This window comes from Saccostrea cucullata, unplaced genomic scaffold (genome assembly GCF_032062105.1).
Source record: "Saccostrea cucullata isolate Sc308-1 unplaced genomic scaffold, CSIRO_AGI_Scuc_v1 ctg765, whole genome shotgun sequence".
NCBI lineage: Eukaryota > Metazoa > Mollusca > Bivalvia > Ostreida > Ostreidae > Saccostrea > Saccostrea cuccullata.
In genome coordinates, this window is record NW_026932784.1 from 47,130 (window position 1) to 70,838 (window position 23,709).

The 23,709-nt window shown below is 31.6% G+C and overlaps 1 protein-coding gene across 1 annotated transcript; it reads left to right on the forward strand.

The window, feature by feature from the left end:
• Window positions 1-19,375: 19,375 nt before the first annotated feature.
• Window positions 19,376-23,245, forward strand: LOC134236158 (monoglyceride lipase-like). Its single transcript, XM_062718335.1, has 8 exons — window positions 19,376-19,502; window positions 20,232-20,341; window positions 20,470-20,606; window positions 20,882-20,992; window positions 22,147-22,239; window positions 22,398-22,447; window positions 22,833-22,995; window positions 23,139-23,245. Exons 1-8 carry the CDS (start codon window positions 19,393-19,395, stop codon window positions 23,235-23,237), a joined length of 873 nt encoding a protein of 290 aa, XP_062574319.1. The 5' UTR covers window positions 19,376-19,392; the 3' UTR covers window positions 23,238-23,245.
• The last annotated feature ends 464 nt before the right edge of the window (window positions 23,246-23,709 follow it).

Genomic DNA, 23,709 nt, shown 5'->3' on the forward strand with positions numbered 1-23,709 from the left:
TTTCGACAGCGAAAAATGACCCCCGGTCATTATTCGACGTCGAAAAATGACCCTTTTGCCCGTAGAAAAAGTGTCACCACCCTAAAAATTTGCAGAACCCACGTGAAGGAAAATGACCCCCGTAGAAAAATGACTCCCTGTGGATTAAAGCCGAATTTTTTAGGGGCTTAAAAAAATTAGATAAAAAAGCATATTGGCCAAAATGCTCAACTGAGCTAATTGGGAATAAATTGATGATATGTTGATCTCATAGCATTATACAATTATAGCTATATTTTAAGGTCAATGCAATGATTCAGAATATAAAGAAGTAAAAGATTTATCGAGTCGAAAGGGTTAGGTAAACATTGTTTTTCGATGGTGGAAATCATCGTACTGACAGAAAAAATCAGCAGTATTATATATTATTATATCTTCCGCTTGAAAAGCTGGAGGGTATAAAGTGATCGTGATGTCCGTCTGTTACGCTTTGGGGTATCCATCTCTTATCCGCAACTCCTCTTATATATAAAAAGATGTGTTTGTGAAACAGCTTGCCCCTGTATGGCAACATAGCGACGATTAAACTGTTCTTAAATGCAATTTAAATATATTGGTACCCAAAGTAGGGTCTTCTCACAAGAAATACAGTTGCAAAATAGGAAAGCCCTAGCACCACTTGTTCAAAAGTAATGGCTAAGGATAAGTTTTTGAAAGGTAGGTCAAACTCAAAGGTCAAAGGGTCAAAGTTGATGGTTTCTTAAGAAAGGTTTAATGTTACAAGGATTACTTATGTGAAGTATGAAAACCTTAGCCCTTACCGTTCAAAAGTTATGGCCAAGGTTAAAACATTTTTTTTCATAAGTTCGGAAATCTCCAAGGTCAAAAGGTAAAAGTTTTTAGTATCCAATGAAAGGTCATGCCAAAAAAATACATATGTGAAGTATGAGAGTACTAGTATCTACCGTTTGAAAGTTATGGCCAAAGTAAAAATTTGGCATTTTTTTGTAAATGGGACAAACTCCAAAGTAAAGGTCAAAAAGTCAAATTTGGTGGTACCCAAAGTAGGTCTTGTCACAAGGAATACACATATAAAATATGAAAGTCATAGCTTCAATAAATGAAGAGTTATGGTCAAGGTGAAAGTTTTTGCTGACAAACAGACTGCCAGATAGATAGACAGACAAACATACAGACGGACACGAAAAAATGATACACCCCCCGAATCTTCGATTAAAAAGAAATGATCTTCAATTAACTTTTGATATTATGATACAGTATAAAGAATACGTAACAAAAATGAAAATGTTTGTTCTGATTTTCATATTAAATTCTCTGAAAAATATACTCAGAACTGAGTAAAAGGGCGGAGTAACACAAGAATGAAGAGATGTAATGAATACTGTGTGCTATCTCAAAAGGTTATATCTACATGTATAATTTTGCATCGGAATGTGTATTTTACATTAGCCCATAGCTTTACAGAGTATATTTTTAGGTGTTATACCCACCCCACCCCCTTACTTATTTAGGAGGAAGTCGAATATCAACAAAAGCAACAACAAACAAGATTTGTTTATGAAACACTGATGTCCCCGTATGGCAACATAGCAAAGATTAAACTTTCTTAAATGCAAATTTAATTAATTGGTACCAAAAGTAGGGTATTCTCACTGGAAAACAGTTGTGAAATTTGAAAGTAAGCCAATGTTAAAGTTCAATAAGTACAAAAAATCTCCAAGGTCAAGGTCAAAAGGTCAATGTAGTTGGTATTAAATGAAAGATCTTGCCACATAGAATACTTATGTAGAACAGGAAAGCCCTAGCCCTTAAATTTTAAAAGTTATGGCCATGGTTCAATTTTTTTAAAAAGTAGGTCAAACATCAACGTCAACGTCAAAGGGTCAAAGTTCTTGTTTTCAAATGAAAGATCTTGCAACAGGGATTACATATGTAAAGTATGAAAGCACTAGCCCTAACCCTTTAAATTTATGGTCAATGATTGCTTTTTTAATGTAGGTCAATCTAAAAGGTCAAGGTCAAAGGGTCAAAGTTCTTTGTATCCAATGAAGGGTCTTTTCACAAGAATTAAATATATGAAGTATGAAAGGCCTATCCCTTACCGTTCAAAAGTAATGGCCAAGGTTAAAGTGTTTTTACAAGTACGAAAATATACAAGGTCAAGGTCAAAGGGTCAAGGTTGTTGGTATCCAATTAAAGATCTTGCCACAAGATTACATTTTTGAAGTATAATTGTCCTGGTATCTACTGTTCAAAAGATATGGCCAAAGTAAAAGTTTAAAATTTTTATGTAAAAGTAGGTCACACTCCAAGGTCAAGGTCAAAAGGTCAAATTTGGTGGTACCCAAAGAAAGGTCTTGTCACAAGGAATACACATGTGAAATATGAAAGTCATAGCTCCACTAAATCAAAAGTTGTGGGCAAGGTTAAAGTTTTTGCGGACAAACAGACAAACAGAGAGACAGAGAGACAGACAGAGAGACAGACAGACAGACGGACACAACAAAAACTATATACCCCCGAAACTTCGTTTATGGGGGCATAATAAACTACCCTACCTTTATTTTTCTGTAAGGAGGGACTAAAAATAAGCTTAAAATAATCTACTATTCCACTAATTTTCAACTGTTACTCTGCCACAATACTTTCAAGTATACCCCCAACAACATTTAAAGTATGCTTTAATCATGGCGAAGTAAATTATGATATGATAATACATGTGTGAAGGCTTAACTTCATTTCAATATTTTATCTAGAGACTCTTTCAGTATTTTTGAAAGGTATAGAGTTTAATTTATTGATTTAACGTAATGGTTTTTTAGGGAGGATAAAATTTTCCTCCTCTTTCATTGTCAAATGGATTTGCCAAACTTATACAAGCTAAAAGTTGAAATGAAGGAAAAATTAATTTTTCCTATTAAAGAGTATTTAAACCTTATTGTTGCATGATTTGATTTCTAAAAACAAGTGGAATATCATTCTTTAAGTAAAAGGAGGAATACTGAACAGACATTTCATTTACTTGACAATTAAATCTCTTTTCAAACACAATTTTAGCATTGAAAGACTACGTGAATCTCTTATAATAATTTTTAATTTCTCACTTGAAAATGTTCATTGCAAGTCTGGTTGTTCTACCAAGGGGGGGGGGATATAAAAAGAATATGTATTTGCAAAGATTTAATATCTTTAATCATATTGTGATAGTCTGCATGTATAGGATTATATGAAAATATACAGCATCGAGGCGTCCTGTCATCCATTTCTATTTTTATTCACTCGTCCGAATGAAACCTTATTAATTCGAACAAATTACTTATTTGTACGCACCGATATTAATTTGTCTGGTACAAATTTCTACTTGTTCCCAACAATTTTTTTTCTGAAACAACGTATCAATGGAGTCATTAAAGAAAAAAAATTATTCATAAATTTCTACTCCAGTGTGCGTTTGATCTATTTACATGTTATTGTACCATCTTTGATTTTCTAGGTTTGCTCTTTTATCAGAGAAATGAAGATTAATTGATTGTTTGTTAATTGCTTAAAACTGATTTGTCAATATTTCGACAGAAAGAAATGAGGAACTTTATTACCCCTACGTTCTAAGAAGAACAAAGATCAAATCTATTCGAACAAATGCATGATTTACTCGAAGGAAGAACAATTATAATACACAGCATACTTTTCCTTTCACCTGTTATAAATTTTATATCACTTTCAAGGGGGTCATTTTTCAATGGGGGTCAATATTTTATAGGACTGACATATAAAATAATGACCCCTAGGACTCCTTTTCTACAAAAAATGATTTTTTTCTACGGGTAGGGGGTCATTTTTTGTCGTTGAAAAATGATTCCCCGGTCATTATTCGATGGGGGTCATTATTCGTCTTTACACCTGCATTAGACGAAGAATCAGTTATTCTGAGTGCTGTATAGCATAGTACATCTACATTGGTGTCGTCTTATTACAATGAACAGTGTCTAAGTAAAGCCCTATATATAAGGGTCTTCATATATAGAGAGAATCCGAACAAAAATGGCTAACATATTCCTTTTACGAAATGTGTCCAGCTTTAAATTTGTATTGTATAGATTTTATTTTTTATTTATTTTTCTTTTGTCTTGTACATATACAACTTTGTTTTTCTCATATTTACTTTCGAAAAAAATCATGCAAACAAAATTTTTTTAATGGAATCTATTAAAATTATCAAATGATAAGCTAGACTACAAAAATGTCCGAGATACTAGATTGGATTTATTTGAGAAATCAACGTCTAGTTATGCATAAATTATCCCATATTTCCTATTGTCGTTGACGTCCCTGGCATACCCAACAAACTAGATAGTGGTTCCTTAAATTTAGATTTATATGTGAACTAATTTTAAAAATGCTGTTAAATAGATCGTAAGTCGACGAGGCCTCCAAAGTCAATTTCAATAGTTGCCGCCCGCGGTCGTTAGACATAAGAAAGCTACACGAGATTGACAGGCATATCAGTCACTTGACATTTCGCTTGGCAAAATTACATTTCGGTTGAATTACTTGTATCAAGAAATCAAATCACCTAACTTTCATAGAATTATCACATAGAAAGCAATTAGAACTAGTGCTAATTGTAACGGGGACCGTTACAGATGTTCCCCAAACGCTCCCCAACTGCCTTTTATAGTCATATTCGCTGTAAGCGTAATTAAATAAGACAAACTCTATGCATTTGAGACTTTAACAACGTTTACCCAAAAGTGTACCATGTTCATTCAAATTTTATCATTGAACACTTGCGCATGTGAATGCATGTGCGTAATGACCATATCATATTGTCTACACAATCTATATATTTTCATACGCTAAATATTAAAGTATTTAATCCAAAAGTTTAAAAAAAAAACGCTCATTCAAGTGTATTTTTTATTTTACCGATTTCACGTGCACGTACGTGCATACATGAGCATGATGACCATACCTTCTTGTAGAAGTCCATTACATCTATCTATGTTCTAAATCTCACCCCGTTTGGTTGAAAACCAAGGGAGTTATAGCTATTTAAAGTTTCAGCCAATCAGATTGCAGCGCACATACACGCACATGTATGCATGTGCATGGTGACCATACCTTCTTGTAGAAGTCCATTATATATATCTATGCGCCAAATCCCATCCTGTTTGGTTGAAAACCAAAGGAGTTATAGCTGTTTAAAGTTTCAGCCAATCAGATTGCAGGGCACGTACTCGCACGTGCATGCATGTGCATTGTGACCATACCTTCTTGTAGAAGTCCATTATATATATCTACGTTCCAAATCCCATCCTGTTTGGTTGAAAACCAAGGGAGTTATAGCTATTTAAAGTTTCAGCCAATCAGATTGCAGCGCACGTGCATACACGTGTTTTCATGATAATTGCTATATATCATGTTGTAGGATATCGTAATGCATGGCTATGTTCAAAATTTCAAAGGATTTCGTCAAAAAACAAGAAAGATATTGAGACTTTAGTTTCAGCCAATCAGAGCAAAGCGCACGTGCATGCGCGTGAGATCTTGCTATTTTGACCATGTCGTCTTGTCTATTCTACTAATATATCCTTACATTATTTCATCAAAAAATTGAAAAGTTAAGGCAATATACATTATATTGGCCATTTAACGTGTTGCACGTGCGCGCTCTTGCAAGCACGTGCGCGCAAAATGACCTTTGTTCGGCAAATCTACATAACATGTCTACTGACCCTAAAAACATTTTACCTTAGTCAGATGTGTAGTTTACAAGATCACTCAAGGACAAAATTTTCCCAGGAATAATAATAATAATAATAAGAAACAGAGTAAAAACAATATGTTCCCCAACTTCGTTTGGGGAACATAAATATAAATATTAAAAATTATCATTATAACCTACATCTCAAACTAAAAAGAGATATTTGCTTGACTAGGAGATAAAATCTTTGTAATCTAAAGAGATATCTTTTGTTTTTATGTTTCTGATCTTTTGGATGTCCGTGTTTGTTCTGCTCCTAATGAACATTTTCGGAATCTCAGACACCTGACATCGTACTACGGACTGCGGACTGCAAACAATAGACGACTTTCGGGGAGCGTATAGAAATACGTTTAAAAGCCTGTTTATCGTATAGATAATTCATTATCGTTATACGATTTTACACTACTAGACTTGTCTTCAAAGAAAGAGGCGACACATTCCATGCAATGTATTTGTTTTTATAACTCATGCAAATAAAAACAAAATTTTATTACCGAGTTCAATGAAATATATATGTAACATTCTAATTACCTTTTTGACATGCTCCCTAAAATGAAAAGTCCGCAGTCCGCTGTAAGTTGTCAGGTGTCCGATATTCCGAAAATGTTCATTTTGAACTGTTTTATGGATTTTTGAGCTTGAATACTGTTCGTTATCTCTATATATTTCATCTGTATAAACTATAGAGACATCGCGATTAAAAAGAGATATCTCTCTACGTGTTAGATATAATTCTGTACGAAGGATATGGAGATATCGAACAGTATTCATTCTCAAAGTCAATAAAACAATACAAAATAAGAGCAGAGCAAAAACGGACCTCCGAAACATAACAGGTGGGATCAGGTGCCACGGAGGAGTGAGCATCCCCTGCTGACCGGTCACACTCGCCATGTGCTCCTTGTCATGATCGGGAAATAACGGAAAAATCCGTCGTCAATTCGGTGTATAAATAATGGACTAACAATTAGTATGAAAAAAGTCAGTCAGCATTTGACTCAATGAAAAATTGTATTTGCTGACAAGGTCATTGTATCGACCATAGAACTTACGAAACGATGATTTTAAATAAGACTGCTGATATATTTGTTTCATCAACTTGTTTGTCAATAATTTACCTCGTTTTTGAAATTGGTCGTACGTAGGGCATGCTCTTGCGTATCTAATCAAATGAGATATATACACTTCGTATGCAGGTGATGATGGTATATTGCTGCATAAGTAAGAGAAGTTGACGATAGAAAAGTTAAAATCGTCACGTTTATCATATAGCTTGGTTGTTAGGATACCATATCTTTTTCAAGTAAAATATCCAAGTATGAAACAGATGAGTCAGACTCTGTCGTGTCTTTAATCTCAAGCTCTCCTGGATATATCGTATCGACGTAGGAATGGAAATTACCATTGTTAATTGAAATACGTCATCGATATATCTGAAAGTCGAGTTAAAGGCCATAGCAAGTGTTTTCTTCTTTTCACGCATAAGATTTTGCATAAATTCTGCTTCATATGAATACAAAATTAGGTCTGCTAATAACGGAGCATAATTGGTTCCCATAGATTGTTGGAAGACCTGGTCTCCAAAAACCACATAGATATTGTCAATCAGAAAATCAAGCATCTCTTTGATGTCAACTTCAGAGTACTTTTGTGTGCAATCAGAATGTATTTTAACAAAATAATTTTACAAATGACCAATGACCAGGCAAGTAAATTTTTATTGAAGAAGCAGCTGTCAATGATATCAAAAAGCCTGGATTTCAATTTGTCATGGTGAATTGTTGTGTATAAAGTTGAGAAGTCATAAGTTTTTAAGCTGTTGATTTTTGTAAAATCTTATGATTTCAAATTGTCCAAAAGTTCTTCAGAATATTTTAGTACCCACATCTGATTCACACCATTTTTTGAATATATAGTTGCAAATTACTCTTGAAGTTTTTCCTTCACTACTGTCAATATCTTAGTGAGGAGTAACGAAAAAGACTTGGTTGAAAATTTACTGGAACCCGCAATGTGTCTTTGTTTGTAAGGATTCTTATGAAGTTTCGGAATCCAATATATATATATCAGGTAGTTCAAATTCATTTTGCCTCTGTGGAATATTAAAAATATTCGAAACTGACACATGATTTTCAAGAATTTCTTCCTTAGAAAAGGAAGTATGAGTATAAGTAGGATTACTACTTGTAGAATTAAATCCAAGTTCTTCTAGAATGCAATTTATATAATGAGCCTTACAAATGGAGACAATGTTGTTACTTGCTTTGTCGGCAGGAACCAGTACGTACTGATCATGTAATCTATCTAATTCTTTTTTCACTTCTGGTTTATTGAACACAGAAGGATAGATGGTTTTCATATTGCCCCTCAATCTTTTAATACGTGTCTTTAACATAGATCTGATACATTTAACGTGTCAACGTCTACTTTTTCATATCCGGCCCATCGTCTGGCGTAATTTTCAACAGAATCCATACTATTTATGAAATTCCAACGCCAGTTGAAAAGTTGAAGGATCGGAATTCCCTATATTCAGGACCTTTAAAATAAGTGATCTAATAAGGTCCTCATTATTAACTATATTTACGTCACCTGTAATAACGTGTCCAGAAAAACATGAACACGAAGGAGGATTATGTTTCAGATACTCGGTATCCAGGTCATTTTAGTGATAAGTAAAAAACATATCACTCTCTTGGAGAGATATATCTTTAGGTTAAAGGAAATATCTAAGAATGTAATAATAAACGAATTTTCATTTTTTCGAATAAAAAGCAAAAGTTACTGCCATATATTTCTTTGAAGTGAATTTAAAGGTTTCCTCCGGTGAAGGGAAAAGTCATTAAAAATGCAATTTAGATAAAGATTATGGAGAGGTTTATCTCTGTACGTTAAAGAAGTACCTTTTTTGCCTGAGAGATATCTCTTTTGAACACCTTTTAAACGATCTCTCTTTCAGATTGAGAAATATCTCTAAAAATAAAAAGAGAGAGATGTTTTTCCTATGAGAGATATCTCTTTAACTTCAAAAGATTTTTTTCAAAGAAAGAGAGGTCTCTCTAATTGAAAAAGTTATCTCTCTGAGTGAAAGAGAAATATCCTGAATCACTTTTAACGTAAGAGAAAACTTTCAAAGAGAAAGAGATATCTCTTTTAACGAAAGAAATATCTCTCCTGGTAAAAGAGATATTTGTTGAAGTGAAAAATATCTCCCTTCGTTAAGGAATATCTCTATAAGTGAAAGAGATATCTTTATAAGAGAAAGAGGTGTCAAAATCTTTTCTAAGAATGGGATTGGCTGTGAATTTGCAAATCAAAGATACAATTAGAGTTTGTTTAGTTTCAATTACCGATTTCATAGGGTAGAAGCACCATTCAAAGGAAAATAATCATTGGCAAATTACAATTTCTTGATCATGAATGAGTAAAAAAAAAAACGTATTAATTAACAGAGTTCATGACGTTCATAAAACGAATTTTCTAAACTTTCTACTCAGACCAATACTAAAGAATGCAAAGAATATAATTATTAAAACTTCATGACAAATCGAATTTTCGTCCAATTATATCATTCTGAAAAACGTAATAAGAACTAATCAGCTTATTTTGAAAGCTTAACATATAGTTTTTGGTAATTTGTAATTGAACAACAGTTAACTGATTGAAACCGCATGAAGACGAACAGTTTAATTGAAAGAAGAGAAAAGTTGAAGAAATCGTCCATTATGTACATAATTTCAATTGCAGGTGGTTATGTCAATACCTCAGGTTGTTTAAATTAAATTGAAATCGATTTTCATTATTTGAATAGAAACCACTATCTTTTGCCTATGTTTTTGAAAATAAAACAATTGCAATGAATTGGTATTATTTTTTTTAATCTAAGAAAATAATAAAATGAAATACCCTCAGACTATGTGCGCCATCTGTAAGAATTTATCCAAGAAAAAAAATTCATAGTCGAAGGATTTCGATGTGTAATGAAATACAAAAGCCACATAATATATTTATTGTTCCTTGACATTGATATAATATTGATATTATTTCCCAGGGAAGAAGTAAATCTTGAGTCATCAAATTAAATGTACATAAGTATCCACTGAAATATTAATTTTATTCAAATGTATATAAATATATTAATTCAATTATAAGGAATGTTAACCCTCCCCCCTCCAAACAATTTCAACGGTTAAAAAAGATCCATTCAGTAGGTGTGGCAAGCAACAGTTGGGTCAATCTCCTATTCAAGGTACATGGAATCCATGAGAAAAGGATGTCTTGCAGTAATTAGAGCCAGTAGTGGCCTTACTCCACAAAGATTATTTCATGTGAATTTTCATTTTGAGGGCACATCATGTATTTGACACTTTGCCTAAAATTCTGACGAGATACTTACATGAAATTTATGCAACATTGAAATAAAATATGTATCATTAACCATAAATTAAAGAAATTATTTATTGTATGCATTTGTTCTTTAAAACTTGAAAAATGTTAGGTGACTATTAAGAAGTTTGGTTCACTATACTCGCAAGAATTTCCGAAATTCCGTTTGAAAAGTGGGTACAAGAGTTTTCATACAACATGTGTATTTATTTAGATAACTTCTTTCCATTGATTTAGACCTTTTGACCTTAACCTTAATTTTGATCCACTTTTCAAAGTCTTTAACATTGAACAAAGATAGCAGTAGGGTCCTTCTATTTCACAGCTGTTTTCAGTGTGACAAAGCCTTCATTTGAAAACAAATAATTTTTACCTTTGACCTCGTAGTATGACCTATTTTTAAAAAACTTTAACCTCGACCATAAACTTTGAACAATTGGTACTATTCATCTGTATTTCTTGCCTTCCCATGATCATGAGTATCTTTAATTTGACTCTTTGATTTCGACCTTGGAGTATATTCCACATTTACAAAAGCATTAACCTAGGTCATACATTTATTGTTTTGGCAAGGGCTTTCAGAATTCTCAGGTGTATTAATTTCTTTGTGTAACAACATTTGTTATACCTTGGAGTTTGACTTTCATTTGAGAAACTTCAACCTTCGCCAAAAGCTGATATAAGGGTGCATCAGTGTTTCACAAAAACATCTTGTTTTTAATGTGCTGCATTGTTCTAAAATAAGACGAAGACAGCATGTACCTTTGGGACTTTGCTTCGTTTTTCAATAACTTTTTTTTATATTCTTTCTGTCTGCCCCTCTCACCATTTCCAAAACTATGCAAATGTCTGGAAGTATAGCTGTGTCTGTCTGTGTGCGTGTGTAAGAAAAAGAGTGTCCTCAGTTCCCATATACCGGGTATAGTGAGGACGAGTATGCTTGAGAGTGCTACAAATAGACATTTCCAGCTAAGAGCGCCACGAGCTCGGACTCGTACTCTGTGCTTCGATATATAAAGGGTCGTATAAAGAGTTTTTATAAAGGGGTGTAAAGCTTTATACTAGGTATGGCGTATCTAAACTAAAATGTAAAACACGAGATTTAACAAAGATTAAGATGATATTTGCTATCTAATTCAAAATAAAATCACCGATTTTGAACCCAAATTTTATCTCCATATTTCTATACATGTAGATTAAATTGACTTTAAACTGTGTTTGATATATTTTTATCCCGAGTCGGAAATCGGTTATTGTTTTAAATCTCGGATTTTTATTTAACGCGATTGATTTAAATTGTGTTAATTACAAGAAAGTCCTATCTTTATATAAAGTAACAAAACAGGAAGATCATTTTAATTTTAGTTAGTCTGAACTTATGAAAAATACGCCATTTTATGACTTAAAATGCTATATAATACGTTGCTTTTATCTAGGAAACAATGTTCTGTTGTTTGTGAATAAATCAGATTTTGACACGGCCCCTAAAAATTTTGAAACAACTGTCAGAGTCAGTGCGCGAGTACGTCTCGAGATCGCAAAATCTGGAAATGTCTATTACTAATCATGTAGCTTTCTTAAGATTTTGCAACTTCCATTTGATTTTGTTTGTTTGTGTGTTGTTTAACGTCCTTCTCGAGAATTTTCACTCATATGTAGACGCCACCACTTGACGGTGGAGAGCTGTATACTTTTACCTATACTCGGCACTTAGAGCCATTTAGCAGTCATGGATCTTTTTCGTGCCAGCGCGTACTGCGACACGGGACCTCGGTTTACACGGTCTCATCCGAAAGACGGGTCTCAACGTCCCACAGTGGGATTTGAACCTGCAACGTAAGGATCAACTGCTTTTTACGCGACTTTAGAGCAAACGCCGGTGTCTCAACTTCCATTTAAAGAAAATCAAATTGATTTATAATGGGTAAAAAGACATTTTATAGAAAGATTTGAATTACAATCACTACAGAAATAATTTGTTAAGGTCAATATCTAGTAAATGTCTTTAGACTAACTTTTTGGTGCTGGATCCATTATGACGTCATAATCGCTTTAAACTTTCTTTTCCAAAACTTTACGGCTCTAATAGAATTATGTAGAAAATTAAGTATTTTCAGAGAGTTTAATTTGAAATCACATGAAAAGTAGTTCCGTATGGCAAGCCCTTTTACTATTTATTCGTGAAATAAGAATTTTCTTTCAATAAAAGAGATATCTTTTTAGCTTAGAGAGATATCTCTTTGGCTTAAAGAGATTTCTCTTTGACTAATAGAGAAATCTTTATACCTTAAAGAGATATCTCTTCAAACAAAGGAGATATGAATCTCTTTTTGTAAGAGAGATATCTCTTTTACTTAGACAGATGAATTTGTAAGCTAGAGAGATATCTGTTTTAGCGAAAGAGATATCTCTTAAAGTTAGAAAAATATCTCTTCAACAAGCATGACGAGGTTAAAACAGATATCTCTTAGTTAGAGAGATATCTCTCTAAATTTTCAAAAAGAGATAGCTTTCTTAGCTAAAGAGATATCTCTTTTAATGAAACAGATATCTCTTTTCCAGTGATCCTGAAAATAAAATAATTAGCTCTCCCCTTTCAAACGAAAGCGAAACAGGAAGTAAAGTCTCTAGAATAATTTTGTAGTTATAAGAAAAAAGACTGAGCAAGTCAAACCTAGAATAATATATGTACTATGTAGACAAAAATGCTATAAATCCCTTGTTTGAAACAACGAATAATAATGGTAACTTTGTTGATAAACATGCTAAAAGTTTTATATTCAGGAAAACGAAAGTAAGCATAAAATCTCAAAATATGATGTACCGAATTTTCTCAGCTTATGAAATAATCAACTTTTACTGTTTTAAAATCTAGACAACACTAAATTACTTGTCATGTTAAGTAAAGCTATAATATAGAGAATCCGGAATATGTCGAGTTTTCAAAATGCTTTAATGTACTTCCCTGAATAAAAAGCTTACTTCTGGTAAGGAGGGAAGTAATTAAAAACGCAATTTAAATTAAAATATTGAAGAGAGATATCTCTTTGCAATGAAGAGATATCCCTTTTTGCTTGAGAGATATCATTTTGGAAACTTTGGAAAGATATATATCTCTTTCACATTGAGAGATATATCTTAAGATAAACTAAGAAAGATATATCTTTTACTTTGAGAGATATCTCTTTAACTTGGATAGATATCTATCTGGGTGAAAGAGATATCTCTTTAACGTTCAGAGATATCTCTTTTCACGAAATAGATATCTCTCCAGGGGAAAGCGATATCTGTTTAAGTGAAGAGATATCTCTCTTACAAAAATACATATTTCACTTAGTGAAAGAGATGTGTCTCTAAGTGTAGAAGATATCTCTCTAAGTATAAGAAATATCTCTTTCTCATAGAGGTATCTCCTACAAATGAGAGATATCTCTTTACGTTTTGAGATATCTCTATTTTTAAGAGGCATCTCTCTCAAATGAGAGATACCTCTGTAATTTTAGATAAATTTTATTGTCCGAAGAAATAGCAAAAGGGTTTGCCATAGTCCCGATACCTATATTAAATTTGACATTTGTTTAAAGAACAGGCCAAGAACATACAAAGTACTGTTTTCTTAGAAATTGTAGGCAATCTGGATACATTTTCTTTGTGTGATATGGAAAAAATTCATGATTCGATTTCTTAATTTTCCATTGGAAATGACAGTTTAAAATATGATTTTTCATCTTGTTTATATACAAATTATGTCCCGAAACACCTTATTTGACCAACCTTAACTTGTAAACCATCGTTAAAGGAATTTATTTCTCGAATTTGTTAAAGAATAAGGTTCACTTTTGCCTTATTTGGCCCTTTGAATTTCTGAAAAACTGAAACTGCATAGTTTTAGTTAACAATGCATTGAAATGTCACTTAGATCTTTGGTGACTGCGTGTCTATAAAAAATGACGTAATTTTCTGGTTAGTCAATGCATTATGACGTCACGAAATGCGTCAATTTCCTCATATTCTGAAAAAGTCTACAAAAACGGCCAATTTTAAAAGCTATTTTTCGATATTTGATATAGAGCGCAACCTCTGATCTAAAATGTGCAACGACTAAATGATAGAACTATTTCTGGGGATTAAAAGACATGTTTTATTTTATTAGATCGGAGAGTGCGCTGATATTATTTCTCTTCATTGAAAGTAATCAATTATACCTGTTTACCCGAAAATTCAAGAACATTGCAATTTTTTAATGCCAGTTCTCCAGGACATGGACGTAATGGAAATAAAGCAAAATTCCACTTACATACACTTGGGTTTATTAGTTACATAGTTTTTCAATGACAGGGGTACGGGATAAGCCTGATTTTGATAAACTTTATACCTGGAGTGGAGAAGTCATATACACATTTAGATTGTTTTCCAATTCCACTTTTATGAAATGCTAAATAAGGCAGAAATACATGTACACATAAATAACAAACTACTGGCGAATGTCTCCACGAGATCTTTTGAAAAACAGTTGGAACACTCTATTTAATTTGTCGGCACGGCTGTTATGAGACCTATGACATAAAAAAAAATCTGTGCTCAAGTGTCATTTGCTGACGTCATTCAAGAAGTCCCGGATCTTTCTCTCTGGAAAAGTCGACCCCAGATGTGGAGGAAAGTTGATCTTATCTGCGTGGTTAAAATTGAATAAACCAGAGTGTTGACCACGAAGCTTAAGCTTCCCATGTAGATACATGTCTGATGAAACCATAAGCTGAGTAATTCCATTTTTGGATCAACTATACAAACTATCGCAAAAGGTGTCGTAAAGGTGCCAAAAACGGAAATCATTACCAAGACTGACCGAACCAATTGTCTTTCGTTCTTTAGTCTTTCAGCGTTGTCGCTCTGCATTCTGATCATTCGTGTATTACTGGACCTTATTTTCCGAATAATTTCTATATAACAGAACGTGATGGAAGGAAAGACAACGAAGGATATCAATCCTAGTGCAAAGTAAGCAAAACCGTCATCATCTATCCACGGGTGGCAAATCAGTCTCCTATGATCGAACTGAAAGCTTCCCCAGACTTCAAACAGCGGAAGTAGGTACAGCACAGGAAGAACGCTCCAGGATGCTGCAAGTATTATCCCGGTGTTTCGGGTGCTGTAAATTTTATCAAAATATGTATGTCGTACAATGAGTACATAACGGTTGAATGATATCAGTACAATATTGAATAAAGATGTACCGGACAAGGCGAAAATGATATATCCGGAGAAAGGACAGAACATATCAGTTCGAGGAACTGGGGAAAATGTTGGTGCGATGAACACGGGAAACATAACGAAACACATCAGAAAATTGCCGACAAACAAGTTCAGCACGAACGTAAATGATTTTTGATGATGAAATCCTCCCTTGATTATCAAAAGTATGGCCGCAAGGTTAATGATTGTGCCAATGCCAGAAATCGTTAAAATTATAACTTGATTCAGAGTTTGGTCCCCTGTAAGCTGTTGTATTATTAAAGCGTCTTGTTCCATGTTTAGTGAAATCCACTGTAGTGAAAATACTTCATCCACGACTGCTTATAAAGAAATCAAAAAATCAATAAGTAGTTTATAAGAAGAAAGAACAAAAGATACATATTATCAGAATACGTATGATTCTTGATACCACCTCCTTTATTCATAGGTGAATTGAAAATTTATTATCTTTATAGAAATAAAGTACAGATGTATATATATATATATATATATATATATATATATATATATATATATATATATATATATATATATATATATATATATATATATATATATATCATTCATTTCAGTGAAATACCTTTGAATTTAATATATCCGTAATTCGTTATATATAAATATGAATTCATATAACCATTAAGCGAATTGCAATATGCATGTTTTCCTTCAAGTATTATTACCAAAACTTTAAGGGAAGTAAATATTACATGTAAAACATAATTTATTGTTTTCGATAAAAGGTATTAATGACTTTTATATATAAATGCTAAAAGGAAATAAAGTTCAATTTATCAGTATTTTAAATAATTTTTAAAAATAGAAAACGATGTGAATTTCATTATATTTCTCAAGCATCAAAATCAGTTCCTATAAAATCCGTAAATTCGTTATAAATGTTATAATTAAATAATTTCAAAGATTTGTTGTACAATTTACACTGTAATTAAGAAAAACTTCGCTATAGAATTTCGCTATACGTGTCAGTAATATGTATATATATGTATATATATATATATATATATATATATATATATATATATATATATATATATATATATATATATATATATATATATATATATATATATGGATCGTGTTTGGAAAAATATAATCCAAAGCATGTACATGTAGAAAAAAATGTAGAAAATTGTACATTTTTTGAAAACATTCATTTCAGTGAAATAGCTATAAATGAATTCTAATATAAAAATTTGTAGATTGATACAAATATGAAAGATAACTTTGTAAAAATAATTTAATGTACATTAACATCTATTACATGTATAAGCGACTGAAATCAAATCTGTTTTCATAAAGTAATGTTTTACATTACCATTACTTTAGTAAAGTAATGCATTACCATTACCTTTTACTTTTGGAGATTTTTAAAAATAGAAATAGATAACTTTCAGTTTTTTTTCTTAAGCATGCATTCAGCCACTTTAAAATAAAACATGATAAATGATAATGCAAATTTAATTTCAAGGACATGTACTTGTACATATTACACTGTAATTAACTTAAATTCTTAAGAATTTCAAACTTGTCAGTAATATAAAACATGTACAAAATGCACTTTTGTGTAACTACCGATGCTATAAAGCAATTTATCTTTTGGGGAACTTTAATCCCTGCCCAAAATATATAATAATAAAGAAAAGGCTATTTGGATCTAGTACCTTAAGGAAAAAAATAATAATTGCATTGACAAACTTGTAGAAAAAAGTTAGAAAATATGTACATTTTGCTCTGTTCAAAACGTAATTTTTTCAAAGTGCGTTGCCACACGGCCTGTATGTCTTCTATTTTCTTTGGTACAATGGATATTTCATTGTCAGATCAAGCTAAACCAGCTCAATAAATGTTTTATAATTTCAGGAGAAGGGGACAGGTAATTTAGACCACTTCTCCAAATAATGCATTTTGTACCTGTAACATAACCCAGAGGCATAGTGTGTTTTGATGACACTCTAGTTATTCAAAGGTGGCAATTATCAGTTTACAATGTTTATTAATTAGTGTACCTCATACCAGAATTTAAAAAATTAAAATTCTTTTAAATAGTTCTTTGAAATCAAATCTAAAATAAGTTTGAAAACTTAAATGTATCAAGGAAATAGTACTTTAAACAGAATTCGAATATAAAGTGATAATTTTAGCATTAGAGAACTTAAAAGAACTTGCCATATTGGTTCTATACTCTTTGATTTTTTTCTGATACGCAGTTGCTGATCAGGACATTCTTCATATATAAAGTAAAAGATTGCTTTTGTGGTGAATGGTTTGATAGATCTGATATTCGTTTCTTAATTCTGATTAATGTAAACAACTTGTAAATTGGACATTGTTTCTTTCAAAGGGTATGTTATTTAAAGTTGTTTATAAAATTATACCCGAGAGAACTATTTAGAAGAACAAATTGTGAAAAACCTAATAACTCTATCAAATATATAATATTTTTGACGAATGGGATTGGCCTGTAATTGGCAGATCAAAGGTACAGTTAGAATTTGTTTAGTTTCAATTACCGATTTCATAGGGTAGAAACACCATTCAAAGGAAAATAATCATTGGTATACCATTTCTCTATTTTTCTTGCAAATTATAATTTTTTGATCATGAATGAGTAAAAAGAACATAACTAACAGAGTTCATGACGTCCATAAAACATTACCTGAACTTTCTACCTAAATCAGAACAAAAGAATGACAAGCATAATATCATTTTCATTTTTTCCGTCCAATTCTATCATTTTGAAAAATGTGTGCAAATAATCAGATAATTTTGAAGGTGTAAAAAAATGGTTTTAGGGTAAATTATTTATTGAACAACAGTTAACTGATTGAAACCGCATGAAGACAAAGAAAACAAAAAGCTAAAGAAATCATCTACTGAGTACATAATGTCAATTGCAGGTGGTTACATGTATGTCTATACTTCAGTTTATTTTATTTTATTATTCTATATTGAAATCGATTTTCATTATTAGAATAGAAACCACTATCTTTTGCGTATGTTTTTTTTTGAAAAAAAAAATTGCAATGAAATAGTGTTGATAATCTTTTTTTTTAATCTAAGAAAATAATAAAATGAAAAGCTACATCACAAAATACAACAAGAGCATGTGTTGCTATCTGTAAGAATTCGTTAGTAAGATAATCCATCCACACTTCTAATATCTCTTATACAATATTCTTAACCATTCATAATTCTTAAACACAATTTTGAATTCTTAAACATTTTTTTGTCAAGAAATTACATTTTGTATTAGAAATCATTTAATGCTTTATTAGTGTTTTATAACCCATTTCAAAGTTCTTGTTGCAATGTTATGACAATTTGCACTTGAATTTTGTACTTTTAACATCTTTACATCCAGCATGTAAAATTATACGTTTAGTGAATGTTATGTGTAATAATTACTAGGTAAAAGAGATATGTTTTTTCCTTTGATCAGTTTTAATTCAAATCAGATAAAATTAATGTATCTTTGGTGATTGACATGTCCATTTTTTCCAACAGAATGGCAAACAGTTTCGAGAGATTATTTTCCAAAACATTGTTGAAAATTGATACTTTATGTTGATCAAGCCCTACTACAGAAGCAGTTTGCAATTGTGATAAATACTGCAAGGTCAGATACTGCTTCGGATTCTTCACCTACTTCATTTAAACTTAATTTACAAAGTCAAGAATAAATTCACTTGTTTCGAATTTTGCATTTGCAACTTGTTAATTATGCCACAATTACAGTAGCAATTATCAATATTTTTTACATCACATCACATAATTTTATTAGATAATGCTTACATTGTAGTTGATAATTTTACATATTTACTAGGTCATGAACCATGCAGTGTTTAATACACGTGCATCTCCCGGATTTCATTTGAATGACAAAGAAGCATAGCCAGCAGGTTGTCTCCCTGTTACTTTGTTAATGTTTAAGTCATTATAAGGTAGACACATCTTTAATAATTGAAAATATGGTGACAGTTTCTTCGTCTAGCGGGTTCGAGAGATTTAAGGACGATGGACTACTGATGTGGGTTAGAAGATGGACAGAGCTTGACCAAAATTCTGTGGAAACTCCTAGGTAAATATATTTATTAAAAAAAAAGTTTTCGGGTCATGACCAATATATCAAATACAGTTTATTATGATGCAGACCATTTCATTTTAGCTAACATTCTTTCAGACTCATTTGTATGTCTTTGTGCCTAGTTTTAATTGCAAACGTTTATTAACTCTCAAAACGAGACCAATATAACACGAGGGTACAGGATATCTACAATATGTAACCGGACATGTCACTTAATATGCTTTATGATATTGAGTGATTATTTTCACTTTTAGTGTTAAATCATCGAATGAATTTTAATTTTTGAAATGAAATGAAGTTCAACAAAAACACTTGATGTTTAAATAATTTTTTTTTTAAAAAGACTGTTTCAAAATTAAGCATTGTTTCTTAAATATTCTATGAAAGACCAGCGTGCATTTAAAATCAATACATGTAAAAGGAAAAATGTGACTAACTATTTGAATAAATGTAAATATAATTTTAGAAAAAACCCATTTTATTTACATGAATGTAAACGGAGTGTATTTGTGTTATTTATTGCAAAAAAATTCCTTCAATATTTTAAACTTTTTCTCTTTAAAGATATATATTTTACCTAAACAATCTATTGTATCAAGATCTACCTTAAAATCCAATAAAAATTAAAGTTTAAGAAATATAAGCCACATAGACCAGAGACATGGGACAAAGATTTTAAGGAGATCAATTTGTATATATATTTTAATGATTTTGCTTTGACAGGAAGGCCTTAATTTTTGTAAGTCATGGACTAGGTGAACACAGTGGTTGGTATGACGAGCTAGGATGTTCACTAGCCGAAATTGGATTTTTGGTATTCTCCCACGATCATGGTAAGGAAAATGCATTTATATAGGGTACACATGAAACACGAGCGAAGTTTGATAAAACAAATAAAGATCATTGTGTTAATTCATACCAATTTAAATGTAGTTAATTAATGAAGAAAGGTTTGTTTTAGTTGGTCATGGGAAAAGCCCTGGCATCCCTAACCACATTGATGACTTTAAGGAATACACTTCAATTCTCTTTGACCACTGCAATATAATGAAGAGGAAATACCCGGATTTACCGGTGTTTTTATTTGGACATTCTATGGTGACTGACTCCTTTTCTTTCTCTCTCTAGTCTACAATTAATATCTAATAATGATTTTTTCGGGTACAGTGTATATTCCATATTCTTTGCATTTGGGCTTTGCTTTCCAACTTCAAAGTGGTTCACTCGCATAATAGAAATTCTGAAAGCACATTTTCAAGGTGACTTTATAAAAGAAATTCACTAAATGTACATGATACATGTTACTGTTGATTTTAGTATTACATGTATTTTCTTCAATATCATTGCCCTAATTTCTTACTATTTCCTTTTAGGGAGGTGCTATAGCAATAAAAGCTGCTATGGAAAATGAAACCTTTTTCGCTGGTGTCATCACCTCGGCTCCGTTCGTCATTCCAAGCAAAGGCTTACCTTCAAAAGTAGAGGTAATTATTTCAATGTTTACTACAATGAAGTTTCCTTCTACGTTGAATTTTGTCTGTTTGACTCTGTGACCGGTTGAATACTAATTTCTTTTTCTTCAGAGAAATATGTGGAGAAAACGAACTGTTTTCAAGTTCAAAGGTCAAATGCATATAATTATAACAAATTAGAAGCAGAGCAAACACGGACCTCCAAAACATCAGAGGTGGGATCAGGTGCTATATAGAAGTGAGCATCTTTTTCCGACCTGTCACAACCATGCGTGCTTCTTGTCATGATCGGAACTGAAAAATCCATCGTCAATTTAGTTTGTTAATAATTGCCAGTTAATTTATGAGTATGAAAATCGCTTGCCAGTATTTGATTTAAGATATAGATTGTGTTTGCTGAGGTCATTGTATTGACTACAAAACTCACGAAATGAGTTCATTTAACTTAACTATTAATAATCTTGGTTTAGCAACTTGTTTGTGAATAATTAACTTAGTTTTAGAGAATTGTTCATGAGTAGAGCATATTTTTGCGTATCGAATCAAATGAAAGATAAAAATCTCGTATGCAGAAGAAAAGGGCATATTGCTGCATGATTAGGTTATAACAGAAGTTGATGATTGTAAAGTTAAAGTAATCACGTTTATCATAGAGCTTTCCCACTTGTTACTGATGATGATTATTGTCTTTTTCTAGCCAAATATCGGTATCCAAATATATGTATGAAAAGGACATGCAAGTCAGACTTTGTGGTATCTTTATTTCAAACTCACCGGATATATCATGTCGACATAAGAATGGAAATACTAGTAACCATTGTTTTGATATTGACGAAAAGTCGTCGATATATCTAATCGTAAAAGGTTTTGTTCAAATTTTGCTTCGTACTGGATAAACTTTGGATGTTGTATATCATAAACAATATCATTGTAATATTTTTCTTTTATTTATATATCGTTTTAAAGATATTAAATTTCATCCACAGTTGGATTATTTTCTTCAGAAATTATATCGATACTTGCTCCTCAAACATATTTTAAAAGGACAAAACTCTGTCATTTCGCATTACAGATTATGTAAATGTGGATACCTTTGTAAATTGAATGAGGAATTGGATAAAGTTGTTAGTCACATAAAAAAGTCATTCTCGTTCTCTTCGTTGTAGCTGTTTTTCATGAAGAATGTAATTGCAAGACTCTGTCCACAACGTAAACTTTTCTTTGTCGATCCAAAAGAGATTTCTCGTGATCCCGACATGGTAAGCAGAGCAGCATGTATGTGTTAATTACACGTTAGGGTCTACTTTCGCTCTAAGTGGAGAAATCAATGAAATTTAATTTTAATGCTTCGAATGTTTTTTAAATCATAAAAATCAAATTACCTTTATTGAGAATTTTGTGTGTCAATATTATGTAGATAAAAAGCTTTGAAGAAGACGATTTGATTCATCCGTTTTTCAAAGCTAGGTAGGTAAAAATATATATTGCAAAAATATTTACAAGGTTTCAAAGGTATGTTGTGCAATGGTAAATTATCCCCAAACAAATCCAAAACACAATGTTTTACTGAAAATGGTGATAAAAAATACTACTGCTACATTTATATACCAACAAAAATTATGATCAAAATTAAAAATTATTCTCATATAGAAGCTTTATAAATAATGAAAACGTCGAAGCACACGATACATAACGTTAGGGCTGAATAATTACAATTAGGATTGTAAGAGTTTTCTACGAAATACTTCTTATTACACGTAACATATCATATATACATGTATATTGCTTTTCAAAAGAGACTTAAAATACGTTTATACTCAATAAAAGTAAAATATTTTTATAATATTTTTAGATTTGGAGTTGCTTGGATTAGTTGCTCAGAAATAATTACACAGAATTTGGAATCCATTTCTTGGCCTTTTCTAGCAATCCATGGTGATGCTGATCCTATAAGTGACGTCAAATTCTCTCAAGATATGTTTCAAAAAGCCAAAAGTCTAGACAAAGAACTTAAGGTACAAAATTGTATAAAATTTCATATAAAAACAATAATGATTAATTTATATAGAAATATCTATCGTAATTTCGATGGAAATTAAGATGGGAATTATATACGGTTTTTATATTTAAAGACTGACTTTTTTTTTTAACATTTCAGGTATATCCCGGATTTCTCCATGCGTCCCTTTACGAACCAGAAGAGGATAGACAACTTGTTCTTAAGGATATTAAACAATGGCTAGAGAAAAGAATATAAAATACAAGTAATAAGATTAAGTGTTCCACTAAATAAGCAGTATCTATCTGAAAAGATGAAAAATTACTATTGCACAATGCATACAATGTAACAGTTAACTGCTAAATATAAAGCAGATTTTCAGACTCAAATGTGTCTTTGGAGTTCATTGAGACCGATCAATTCTACTAAAGGAACGAAAATGTGTGTCATCTGACAAATCATCGTTGATAAATCTTAATATCTATTTGAAGACCACTTTTTTTTATGTAGAAATCTTTGTATAAACTTTGTTTCATTACAGAATAAAAAACCTTACGCCTGTTAAAATAGGGCACATTCAGGAATTCTAGCTGATTGCTGGAGGAATTGTTCTTTAAAGATTGCGTAGTTATTGACAAAAAACTTGTCTCAATGAACATTTTAGGAATTTTAATATCAACTTCGACGAACAAGTATTTGCCACCATCCTTTGAAATACGAGTTTTATCCT

Bases quoted from the DNA above. Each gene is read 5' to 3' on its own strand.
- LOC134236158 (XM_062718335.1), top strand. From the start codon at position 19,393: ATGGTGACAGTTTCTTCGTCTAGCGGGTTCGAGAGATTTAAGGACGAT. The intron at 20,993-22,146 runs GTAATTATTTCA...TCTTCGTTGTAG, and splicing joins GCTTACCTTCAAAAGTAGAG to CTGTTTTTCATGAAGAATGT. The intron at 22,448-22,832 runs GTAGGTAAAAAT...TAATATTTTTAG, and splicing joins CATCCGTTTTTCAAAGCTAG to ATTTGGAGTTGCTTGGATTA.